General features: G+C 45.0%; 1 protein-coding gene and 1 long non-coding RNA gene across 5 annotated transcripts in view; both read right to left on the bottom strand.

The window, feature by feature from the left end:
• Positions 1-7,945, bottom strand: part of LOC117950434 — a 14,216-nt gene extending 6,271 nt beyond the window's left edge. The window contains exons 1-2 of the long non-coding RNA XR_004657895.1: positions 7,893-7,945; positions 1,647-1,651 (exon numbers count right to left, since the gene is read on the bottom strand). This is a non-coding gene — a long non-coding RNA (uncharacterized LOC117950434). The remainder of the gene's footprint in view (positions 1-1,646; positions 1,652-7,892) is intronic.
• The window catches only part of mcf2l2 (MCF.2 cell line derived transforming sequence-like 2), a 216,638-nt gene extending 206,457 nt beyond the window's left edge, over positions 1-10,181 (bottom strand). For all 4 annotated transcript variants that reach the window (XM_034881481.1, XM_034881485.1, XM_034881482.1 and 1 more), the window contains exon 1: positions 9,630-10,181. In XM_034881481.1, the coding sequence (XP_034737372.1) occupies positions 9,630-9,708 (79 nt within the window). In that variant the 5' untranslated portion in view covers positions 9,709-10,181. The remainder of the gene's footprint in view (positions 1-9,629) is intronic.
• Positions 10,182-12,917: the final 2,736 nt, after the last annotated feature.

Raw genomic sequence — 12,917 nt, 5'->3', positions numbered from 1 at the left:
ATTTGAATGATGAAGACGGCCTCCAACTTTGAGAAGCCCGTGTGTGTCAATGAACGGGTCCAGATTTCTGAGAGGGCTAGTTTTAGGCATCTTTTCCTGTTTTTGAATGCACTTTATCTCTTGGCTATAGACTTCCTGTTGAACTGCTCGGATGATAACAGCCGATGCTTTCTCTGATTCCTCAACCGTTTCAGCTTTGCAGTAATGCCAGCCCTTGCATGCTCTGTTCTCTCTGTGAGCTGTCTTGAAATGACAGGCTATGTGAATGAGGCGAGTGACTGCACGAGTCAATGACTTCCAGGTAGAGAACTTGGCAAAACGTTGTGAATCCAGTTGCTTGTTTGAGGCTGTAGTGCTTAAGGCAGATACCAGAGGGCGGATTTCCGGGTCTGTGCTCGGGTCAACAAGGTCATGAATGCGGTCAGAAATTCTGGGCTCCGGCTGGGAGAGGAATTTAGGCCCACTAAGCCAATTGGTGTGTTTCAGTTGGCCAGCAGGGACGGAACGTGTTGCGTGATCCGCAGGGTTCAGGTTTGTAGGCACGTAGTGCCACTGGTCTGGTCGGCTGGATCTCCGAATGCGTAACACCCGGTTGCTAACATAGACATAAAAGCGCCTGGTCTCATTGCAAATATAACCCAGGACTACTTTACTGTCTGTGTAGTAGGTTACATCATCAAGCTGTAGGTCTAGTTCTGCTGAGACCAGGTCTGCTAAGTCAACAGCAAGCACTGCTGCACAGAGTTCAAGTCTTGGCACTGTGTGTTCAGGGCGGGGGGCCAGCTTGGCTTTGCCCATTACAAATCCAATCTGGTTGTTGCCATTACGGTCTGTCACTTTCATGTAGCACACAGCACCGATAGCTTTAACTGACGCATCACAAAACACACACAGTTCTCTTCTTACCGCTGCTGATGGTGAAGCTTCTGTGTAGCGCCTTGGGATGGAAAGCTCAGCGAGCTCGGACAGAGAGGCTCTCCATGACGTCCAGGCATCTTCCATGGCTGAAGGTAAGGGTGTGTCCCAGTCACCGTTCTCTGCTGTGAGCTCTCGTAGGATAGCCTTGCCTTGGACCGTGACGGGCGCAACGAATCCAAGTGGGTCGTAGAGGCTATTGATTGTGGACAAGACACCGCGCCGGGTGTAGGGCTTGGTTACGCTGGAGACATTAAAAAGGAAACAGTCTGTCTTGAGATTCCAGTCCAGCCAGAGGCTGCGTTGCAATGGCAGCGCGTCTGGGTCAAGGTCAAGGTCTTTGAGATCACTCGCGTGGTCACTGGATGGAAAAGCGTCCATGACCTCTTTGTTGCTTGCTGCAATCTTGTGAAGTCTCAGATTTGACTTGGACAGCATCCTGTGTCCTTTTTAGCAGGCTGATAGCAGCTTGAATTGTGGGCAAGGACTTCAGCCCATCGTCGACGTAGAAGTCACGCAACACGAAGTGTCGTACATCTGAGTCAACATGGAACTCGTTGCCTTGAACCGACTTGTGTAGGCCGTGAATAGCCACTGCGGGTGAAGGGCTGTTGCCGAAAACGTGGACGTTCATGCGGTAATCCACGATAGCTTTGGAGAGGTCATTGTTCTGGAACCATAGGAAACGTAAGAAGTTACGGTCTTTTTCTCTTACCAGGAAGCAATTGAACATCTGCTCTATGTCGGCTGTGATGGCGATGGCCTCTCTTCTGAACCGGATCAGCACCCGCAGTAGTGTGTTATTCAGGTCAGGTCCCGTCAACAGCACGTTGTTGAGTGATATGCCGTCATATTGGGCACTGGAATCGAACACAACACGGATTTTCTTAGGTTTCTTTGGATGATACACTCCGAACGTTGGTAAGTACCACCTTTCTTCATCAGGGGTGAGAGGGGGTGCCAACTCTGCATGGCCGTTCCGGAACATATTGTCCATGAAGGCGAGAAAGTGGTCTCTCATCCCAGGTTTTTTCTCAAAGTTCCGCTTAAGAGACATGAGACGTCTCAGCGCCTGTGGCCTGTTGTCAGGGAGCCGTGGGCATGGGCTCTTGAAAGGTAATGGGGCCACCCAACTGTTGTTTGAGTCCTTCATCCATTATCTCCATGAACGATGAATCTTGAATGGAGGGAGCTACCTGGTTGTCATCCCTAGTCCGCTTGAACACCGTGCATCCAAGGTGGTCGGTTTCGCAGATAGGCTGTTCCTCAAGATACGCTGGAGGTTCACTAGTGGCCTGGGTGTCGCTGAACCTCTCCTTCACATGGAACACGTTGGGGCACGCATCAAAGAGAGTGGGCCGCCACAGCTCTGTGATGTTCGTGTGGAACGTGCGAATTGTCAGTGGTCTGTGAACATTACCTAGGCACACATTTCCAACAATGACCCACCCCAGGTCTAACTTTTGTGCGTAAGGCAGGTTGTGAGGGCCATTCACCTGTTTGCGGACTTTATGCACTCTGATAATGTCCCGTCCTAAGAGAAGCATAATGGGGGCTTGTGGGTCAATGTCTGGGATGAGGTGAGCCACTGACCTTAGATGACCATGATGTAAAGCTACTTCGGGGGTTGGAATCTCCTCTCTGTTGTTCGGTATGTCGTTACATTCTATGAGGCTTGGCAACGGGATGCGAACGGTTCCATCCAGAGACTCCACTTCATAGCCACTGGCTCTCCTGCCTGCTGATTGCTTCACTCCAGCACATGTCCTCAGAGTGTAAGGAGCGCTTGGACTTTGGTCGTTGAACATGTCGAAGAACTGTGAGCGAACCAGCGACCTGTTGCTCTGCTCATCCATCATTGCATACAGTTTCACAGCTTTTCCTCTGTGGCCGGCTGGAAACACTTTGATGAGGCATATTTTCGAGCAGGAGCAATCTGTGAGTTCCCCTCCGCAGACTTTTGTGCATTTGTTGGTGACCTGAGACTGCGATGAAGCTGAATCCTCCTCCCCGCCTTACTCAGAAGCAGGGTCAGCCTCCTGCTGCCAGGGTGCGGGTCCAGGGTGAAGCGCTGTGTTGTGCCTATCGCTCTTACATTCAAAACACTGGACATTGAGTTTGCAGTTCTTTGCTATGTGCGACGAGGAAGAAAGACATTTAAAGCACACACTGTTTTCTTTGAGGAGTGTTTTGCGCTCATCAATGGGTTTCTCCCTGAATGCTCGACACTTACGGAGAGGATGTGGCTTTTTATGCAACAGACACAGTTTGTCGCCGTCGTCGGATTTTGTTGGAGGCTCACCCGTGTCAGACGTGGCTCTGGGTGACACCTCTGTCTTGTGGACAGAGACTTCTGTTCGGCTTCCACACTGTCTTCTCTGTCCCGAGGACCGTGTCTGTACTGCCGATGAGGCTGAAGCTGGGATCATTTGCAACGCGAGCCTGCTGGCTGACAAAGTTGACAAAGAAGCCGAAGGGAGGGTAGTTCACCTGGTTTTGACACTTGTAGGCTGCACCAGCAATCACCCACTTGTCCTGGAGACGAGACGGGAGTTTCTGTACAATAGGGTTGACGCCTCTCGCCGTGTCAAGGAAAGCCAGGCCTGGTAAGTCTCCTTCAGCCTTGGCGGCCTGCAGTTCCATCAGTAGATCACTCAGCTTTGTTAGCTTAGGTCCATCTCGGTTTATTATTTTCGGAAAGCTGTCAATGCGTTTGAACAGAGCATTTTCTATTGCTTCAGCTGAGCCATATGTTAGGTCGAGCCTTTCCCACGCCATGGCCAGTCCTGCTTCTGGCCGATTGATGTGTATTGCTCTTATCTGCTCAATATGCTCTGCTGACTCCTTACCGAGCCACTTTAGCAGAAGATCCATCTCTTCACTCTGTGTCAGGTTCAGGCCGCTGATGGCAGCCAAAAAGGAACGCCTCCACGCTCTGTAGTTTTGGGGTTTGTCATTGAATTGAAGCAAGCCTGTAGCCACAAGCTTGCGGCGGGCTAGATACCTGACAAAGTCATTTACGTGTGAGCTGCCGTCATTGTAGTTTGGCGGTATGGCATGGCGTGCAGGAGGAAAATGGGTGTCGTGATTTTGTGGTCTGAAGTGGTGTGTAAGAGAAGCACTGGGACTGACTTCAGGCTTTAATGGGGGAGGTGACACGTTGTGAATAGGAACCGGCAATGTCTTTGCCTGTGTGTCACCATTTTCCCATGACTCAAATTCTGAATCCCTTTCTTTAAGTTGATCAAGCACATACTGCTTTGTGCGTTGTGAGGCTTCTAAAGGAGCAAAGTCTATGTTCAGGTTACAACTATGTCCACCACTCTTTGCATCAGCAGCAGCTTCAAGTGCCTCTGCTTCGGCAACGGCTGCTGCAACCTCTTTTTTATGTTTTAGCATTTGCATAGACACTTCCAATTTAGCTTGTTGTAGCCTCAGATTAGCTTCCTCTTCAGCAAAGCATAGGCGTGCCTTTGCTGCTTCGGCTCTAGCCCTAGCTCTGACTGCTGCAGACCCAGCTGAGGATGAACTGGATCTCACTGAACACCATACTTGCGAGCGTGTCCTTAACGACGCGCTATGTGGGTTCTCCTGTGTTGCTGTACTTCCATGTGAACTCTACTCAGTAGCCTGTAGCTCTGTGGCGCGCGCTGCTCCAGTAGCACTTGACTGTAGAGAACGGTCCGTTGAACGTGACGACGACATGTCGGCTAGCTTCCAACTTGCTCTGCTTATCTTGGTTGCTTGATAGTCGTTGTTTCACTGTGCCATCCTCGATATGTCTGCTAATATCCTGACGGCCAGCTAAACACTTTCCCAACACCAAGACTCTGAAGATTAATTCTAGATCCACAGGTTTATTGGAGTTCGAGAAAAGATGAAACTGCAACATACGAAAAAGGCAGAGACAAATTAGCGCCATGCTATCCAACCTCGTTTACACATGAATAAAGGCTTTACAAACATACAATCACTTTAAAATGAAGAATACCTCTACACAATATCAAGAAACGAGTATACATACCGACGATGCTATTCCAGACACAAGATGTTGAGAGATGCGATTGCGAATGCATGAAGCTAACACACTGAACAAATCGCTAAAAATGAACGTTGAGTTGTTGAACGTTTGCTTCCTGACTACGGGTCACAACATAGGACATTTACAACAGCGCAATCTCGTATGAACATGACCAAAACAGTATAGGAATCCCCGTTAACAGTTAAAGGTAGAGCACATTTAACTTCTTAAACTTACTTAATAACATTTCCCTACTCGTAACAAAACAATCGTATCTTAAAGAGCTCATCTGTCGTCCTGTCTGGACTTGCTGGCTCCCATCATTACTAAAACTATTTCTTTCAAAACACTCAGCCCCCTGGTACACTCCTGAACATCACCAAATAAAGTCCTGTAAACGTCCTGCAAAACGCCCTAAACACTGCCCGGTCCTGCTACCAATCACAGCTCATACACTCTGGCTCCAACAATCTCAAGACTCTTTTCTACAATAAACCAACTTCTAAACAGTGGATAAATGCAACTCCAATAAAAATCAAAAGATAACACCATTTACTGCAACTTGCCCACCTCCCCTGTTTCTTCAACCACCCCACTGGCTCCAACCTCTCAGTTGAATTCAATCAATTCAAATTACTTTATTCATCCCCAGAGGGCAATTAAATGACAAAAAGAGCAGCATATTCCACCACATACAGTTCATCATCAATAAAATAAATATATAGATTGTAATATATAAAAAAGAAAAAAAGGGGAAAGGGGACGGGATTAGTTTGTCGGTCATAAGTCTAAAGAGTCTTGTAGTGCTGAGATCATCAAAGATTTGGGGGGGCTGGGAGTTTAAGATCTGGTCTGCCCTGGGGACAAAGGCCGCCTTCCTTCTCTGGGTCTTACAGCCTTGACAACAAAGTCTGCGCCTTAAAGGGGGGCCACTCAAACACCGAAAACATGACATGTGAGGGATCACGAAGGATCCTACAAGCAGTTTTCAAGGTCTGCTGTTCATATAGGGTAGGTAGAGCTCTCAGGGAGTGTCCAATAATTCTTGAACAGACTTTAACAGTTTGATGTAAGCAGTTCCTGATTTGAAGACTAATGGAGTAAAACCAACAAGTGAAGGAAAATCATATGGTTATAGACTTTCTGACCAACAGGACACTGTTACTGTATACTGGTTAACCTTTTTCAGATGTCTGGATCTCATCAACAGGTTTGCCACAAGGGTGTGCCCTTTCTTCCCTCTTCTACATTCTCTACACAGATGACTACAGGTCTACTAAACCATACTGTCAGATGGTGAAATTTGCTGTTGATATAGTTGTCCTGTCTCTTTTTACAGGCTCCCTCCATGACCACTGCTCAGCTCTGCAGGAGTTTGAAATGTGGTGTGAAATTTAGAGTTGAATGTAGATAAAACCAAGGAGATGATATTGACATTTGACCCATGCAGCGGCAGTTGACTGAGGCAGTCACTACCACCATCCAGGGAAAGCAGGCAGAGGAATATGAATACCTCAGGACTATTTTTGACAACTAATTCTGAAGAAATGAGCAGTACTTGCTCAGGAAACTAAGCTCATTTGATGTAAGCAAGAACATAACCACATTCTACAACAAAGCGGCTGATAAGCTTCTCTGCCAGGATATGTGGCTGCATGGTGCTGAATGCCAAAGAAATGACAGCAATCATAAGTCTGACTGTGGAGTTGGGGGTTTCCAGCTGTTTGTGGATATTGTATAGGATGAAGCATTGCCAACCCCCCTGCCCACCCAATATGCAAACTGGAGTATATCCATAATTTGATCTGTTACCTTGGTGATATAGTGCTTTATGACTCTCTCCATGGCCTTCATTACCAGGGAGGTTAGGACCACATGCTTGAGGTTGTTCAGGACTTTGTTGGTGTCCTTGTTGTGTATGGGAATCACCGTAGAGTGTTTCCACAGCTGGGGGACTGTGCTACTGTTGACATAGCACTGAAACAGGTGTTGGAGTACACCCCAAATTACTCAGCACAGTGCCTAAGGGTCCGCCAACAGATGTTGTCTGGTCCTGGCACCTCATTCATTTGTGTATCATACGCAAACATGGTATACACTTCCACCGCTACACCAATGATGTCCAGATCTAAAGTTCCACCAAATCCATCACTGCAGCTACATCCTTCACCCTGACCAAATGCCTCACTGACATCCCAACCTGGACGCAAACCAACTTTCTCCAACTCAATTAACAATAAATGTAACTTGATTATCATCTGTCCAAAATCCCTCACAAAGAACACCCATAACTTCCGTCTCCCTGTCAACAACTCCACCCTGTCTCCATCCCCACATATGCGTAACCTCTGAGTCATCATCAACGGCAATCTCACTTAAACTAGAAATGCCTTCTTCCACCTCAAAAACATTGCCTGTCTCTGCCCATCACTGACCTTCTCTGCTGCCAAAACTTTAATTCAAGCCTTCATCACTTCCAGAATCTTCTACTGCAACAGCATCCTTTATGGTTAATTTGCAAAAGCCTTAAGTGAACTTCAATACATCCAGTTTAAAGTCCTCCTCCCCCCCGAAGCCCTGTATAACCAGGCTCCTTCCTACCTTACAGACCTGCGCCACCGCCACAATCCCCCCGTAAACTCCGCTCTTGTGACGCAAACCTTCTCTTCCCACCACTCACTAAGCACCCTCCATGGTGCAGAGCTTTCATCATTGCAGGCCCTTCACTCTGGAACTCCCTACCCATACACATTGTTTTATGTTTTTCATGTGTTAAATGTGCTGGTTTTACTGTAATGTGTCTTTGAGTACCGTGTAAAGTGCTTTATAAATAAAATAAATATAATATCAATATAAATAAAACCTCTTTATGTGAAAATCATACAAAACATGTACAGTGTTTGCAAATCTGGTGTTCAGACAAAAGGTCAGTATAGATAACTTTCACGAAAATAACTTTTTGTCATATTTGCAGAAAGTGTCACTTTATCCTGACAATAGGAAATGAAAGGTAACATGAACAAATAATGTTACTCTTCCTCCCCCTAGTGCTCCTGGTGTCTTTTGCAAGTTTACACTGTAGATAAACATCAGAGCCGTGGAGTCTCTTACACAGTGTCATGACTGCTCATGAACTGCAAACATCAAACTATCAAACTAGGCAGCGCTCATCAAATATGAATCCAGCTTTTGTTGGTGTACTGCCCATTTCTTGCCTCAAGCATTTTCAGAAAGATATTTTAGTTCAGTCTTCAGCTGTAAAATGAAAATGTTTGCTTTGGCTAGTTGGCTGGTGTTTGGTTTTGCCTCAGATTGGTCACTAACATTCTCTTGTTTTTGGACACACTCTGCATGTTCGAAGGTTATTACAGAACAACACCAAGAACAAAAGAACAAAGCAGCTACTAAATGGAACTTGTGGTGAAATTACTTTGTCAGCTGTGGTTTTCAAGGTCAACAATTAGCACAGCTTTAAACCCAACATAGTCTGTAAAGTGAAACCAGAACTGTACAATCCACATCTGCTGTTGAAGAGCTATGATGAAAACAACTATTCAAGATTCGAGAGCATTTAACTCACATACACATGGAAAGCAGTGTGGCATGCATTGTAGGGAAAATATAAAAAGGATAACAAAATTAGACCTGGTGATAAGATTATTTTTGTCAACAATCAGAATGTACTAGGAATTTAAATATAGTAGAAAAGGAGTTTGGTAAGTAATTACAATAAGTATAATAAAGACAGCACAAACATTCATCACATTTATACATCCAAACATACATAAAATATGATTAGATATGATCCAAATACAGAGCAAGAAAAGAATTGGAGTTTAAACATGATCTTTGCGCTGCCACTAATGCCACAAACACTGGTGGCAGCATTCTATGTGAAGCTGGCTCTCAATAAGTCAATTCAGTGTCCCATGCATAGCATATGCTAACCTAGTTTCCATGGTAACACTCTGCACCATTCCTCCTCCAGCCCCCTCACCCTCACTCCCTATGATTGCAAAAAATGCGGTGATGGAGTGGCACATTAACCTACTATTTCACAACCACGTGGGGCAATGACCCGGATGCAGAATGGGAGATGGAGGAGGAAAAAGGACAGAAGAGAGGACAGGAAAGAAAGGAATAAAAAGGGAGATAACAGGGAGGTAGAAAGAAAGGACAGAAGGGATGGAAACATGGGATGAATGGTGGAGTTGCAGATGGGATGTTATGGAGGTTAATGGAAAAACGAGCAGTGGAGAGAAGTGACTAGGTAAAAAAGCCCAAGGACACCATTTACGATACCACTCAATATATTTCTGGATAAACTCATAAACCACAGAAAAAACATCATCAATCAAACATAATGACCACCCTGCTGTATGTTGATAACATATTTTCTCCTTGCCCATGCGCAGAGCAGCCATCTGCATCCCTCTTCACTAAGGGGTCCTGCTGAAATTTTCACCTGCTTCTTCTCTGCTTCTCTTTTCATCCAATCCAAGAATTTCCAGAACAAGATTAAACCTTAAAACACATCTTCCACCAAAGACTTGAACTAACAACAGGGAAGAGAAGGGGGCTCTCACATAAATTCATACATCACCAGTAGAGATAAAAGCATATTTTAACCATCTGAAAATGTTAAACATGAAGATGATGACGAGAAAAAAAGGGGAGAAATGTGACGACTTACCGACATGAGTGATGACACACTGTACCCTCTGTAGCAGCTCCTGGACTGACATCTCGTCTTCTCTCAGCCAGCACAGCATCACAGGGAGTGGGTCGCATCCACTCTCCTGCCCTTCTTTCTCTTTCCGCTCTATCTTTTTCTCTCTCCGCTGCCACTCCTCTTCTTGTCACCCTTCCTTCCTCAACAATCTCCCCTCCTTTAGCTCCCTAATCCCCAATTTGTTTCCTCTTTTCTCTCTGCTGCTTCTTGTTTCTTGTTCTTTCTTCTTTGAGTTTTTTTTATGTGGAGCCTCTCTTCTTCTTCATCACAACTCCTCCAAATTCAAACAATCACAAAGCCTGGGGGGCAATGATGATGCCACTCCCAGCCAGTGAGCAAAATAGTAAGCCTGCATATGACTAAAACAGCTAGTCAGGGAATAAAATAGCAAGTAGCTTAGTCAGCCAGTCAGTAAATAACATAAGCAGTCAGCCAGGATTTAGTTAATAAAATAACAACTTTGTTTGTCAGCCAGTCACCCCGACAATAAACACCATAGCCAAACTGTTTCTCAGTCAGCAAATTAGGCAGTTAGTGAAAAAACAGCAACAAATTAATTAAATAAAAGAGCCAGTTGTAAATTTGGTAAGAAGAAACCTCCTGGTCAAAAACACAATAATCCTCTCAGCAAAATGATGCTACGTTTGCTCTAATAAAGCAGCTGAGACACAATGAGGGAAAACGAATCAGAGGGCTGCTCTACCTGAAGGCAAAGAGACACAGAAGCTGGGGGAGGAATCCTGGGAGAGAAATCCTGGTGCCTGGAAGTAGGCCTACGTGGATTGGAGCTAGTGTTAAATGGCAGTATTCATCGATCTGATTAGATCTAAGGTAGGAAAAATAACACTAAAAATCGTTTTTTAGTCTCTTAAAAGACAATAACCTTGTCCAATGTTTCACCCTCATAATCTGACAAGGGTTTGAACAAAAAAAAGAAATCAGATTATACAATGGACTATAATTTGTCATTCATGCTTCAGTGCTACCAGATGCCACTTTTCTGCTCCACATTTTGAATGAAGCCAGCAACGCCAGGAAGGGGCGTTAGCACCTCTCCATGATTCTAATTCTATTGGGACTATGGAGATTGCCTGGGACACAACCATTAGCCAAAGACATCTGCACTCAGCCTCAACCTGCTGTTCACTTATTGTCCCTCTGGGTGATAATAAATGGGATCTGCTACACTGGTCAACGTAGTTACACTTAGGCATGAATACCGGTAATGTGTTCTGTATCCAGGGTCATTGTGCTCATTGTTAATTTAAGAGAAATAATTAGCTTTTTGCTAATTTCAAGTTCATAAATAACTGACAAAAATGGTCATATATGATTTAGCTTTGTGTCATTATGATATTGTCCAAAAGTTTGCGAGATGAAAGGATGACAAAATTTGAAGATTTGAGTTGCACATGTGTCACTTTGCGACAAGTAGTTATCATATAAGATGCTAACGAGAGACTTCTGTCAATACAATAAAAATTGACCTAATTAACTTGTTGGCTACAAGTTAGCATCAAACACAATAGCTAAAACGTTTTTGAAATGACTGCTAGCTCAGCTACAATCTGGCATCAAACACAACAAAGGCTGTCAGCTGAATAGTGTTTTGAGCTAACGTTAGCATTCAAACCAAAGCTAGATAGCTAAAGCGTATTTTAAATGATTCCCATCTTCTGTTATTGTTTGTAATGAGAACATTTTATTATTTTATGGATTTCATAAATTTCAGTACGACAGTTGTGTTGTGAACCGTTTAAATCTGAGCGCAACTAACATGTTTCTCAAATCGCACACTTCTGTACTAAATACTAATAACTATTTGAGTACAGTGCGTTCACAATGGGCTCGTTCGAGATGAGCCAGGTCTGCGCAGAATCGATCACCGGCGATCGGCGCCCGTTGCATGCCGGTTAGATTTGTGTCCGACTTGATCCCGACTTGCTCTAAGTCATGCACACGTGGGCAACGGGAATCTCACGAGAGCAAGGCGGCCGCAGTTCTGAGACGCAGGCGGCGCAGGCGGCGCAGTTGCTTTTCACCGACTGCAAGAGCCAGGCGGACCCAGGCGGACCCAGAGCATGCTGGGAAACGCCGGCTTCTCAGCTGATTTAACACCTGATTGGTTTACACCATGATGACGTTTTATATAAACTTTTTATTGTTTTTTAATTGGAGGGATTTTAATTGCTATTTGTCTGATTTAAAGACTTATTCTGTACAGAACACACGTTGTGTGGCTGATAGTGACGTTTACAAGTCAGAGAAACTAAATCTGATCAGATCACGGATCATCTACAGTGTGTTGTTAATTAAAATCAGCAAAAGCTTTCATATAGAGCACTTTCACAGCTACTCTGTCATAATCAAAACAACTGAGACTGTGTACAAGCTGTTATGTGGGTCTGGTTATATTTTATTAAATCGGAATCGCACCACAGTCCTTTTTGTCACTTCCTGTCCAGTCTGAAGGCGGCTGGAATCGGCTGGAAACTGTCCGACTTTACCGCAGCTTTCTTTCCCCGCCCCCGCTGCTGCCGCCTGCTCTCGTCCACTTTACAGGCGAGGCGCAGTTCATCTCGAACGATGAGCCAGATCTGCGCAGAATCGATCACCGGCGATCGGCGCCCGTTGCATGTCGGTTAGAATTCTGTCCGACTTGATCCCGACTTGCTCTGACGTCATGCACACGTGGGCAACGGGAATCTCACGAGAGCAAGGCGGCCGCAGTTCTGAGACCAGGCGGCGCAGTTGCTTTTCACCAACTGCAAGAGCCAGGCGGACCCAGAGCATGCTGGGAAACGCCGGCTTCTCAGCTAATTTAACACCTGATTGGTTTAAACCATGATTACGATTTATATAAACTTTTTATTGTTTTTGAATCGGAGGGATTTTAATTGCTAATTGTCTGACTTAAAGACTTATTCTGTACAGAACACGTGTTGTGTGGCTGATAGTGACGTTTATAAGTCAGAGAAACTAAATCTGTTCAGATCACGGATCATCTACAGTGTGTTGTTCATTAAAATCAGCAAGAGATTGCATGTAGAGCACTTTGACCAGCTACTCTTTCATAATTAAAACAACTGGAGACAGTGTACAAGCTGATATGTTGGTCTGATTATATTTTATTAAATCGGAATAGCACCACAGTGTTTTTGTCACTTCCTGTCATCTCGAACGAGCCTAATAGGCTCGTTCGAGATGAACTGCGCCTCGCCTGTAAAGTGGACGAGAGCAGGCGGCAGC

This window comes from Etheostoma cragini, chromosome 9 (genome assembly GCF_013103735.1).
Source record: "Etheostoma cragini isolate CJK2018 chromosome 9, CSU_Ecrag_1.0, whole genome shotgun sequence".
NCBI classification, from domain to species: Eukaryota; Metazoa; Chordata; class Actinopteri; order Perciformes; family Percidae; genus Etheostoma; species Etheostoma cragini.
This window is presented reverse-complemented; position numbering and strand designations above follow the sequence as displayed.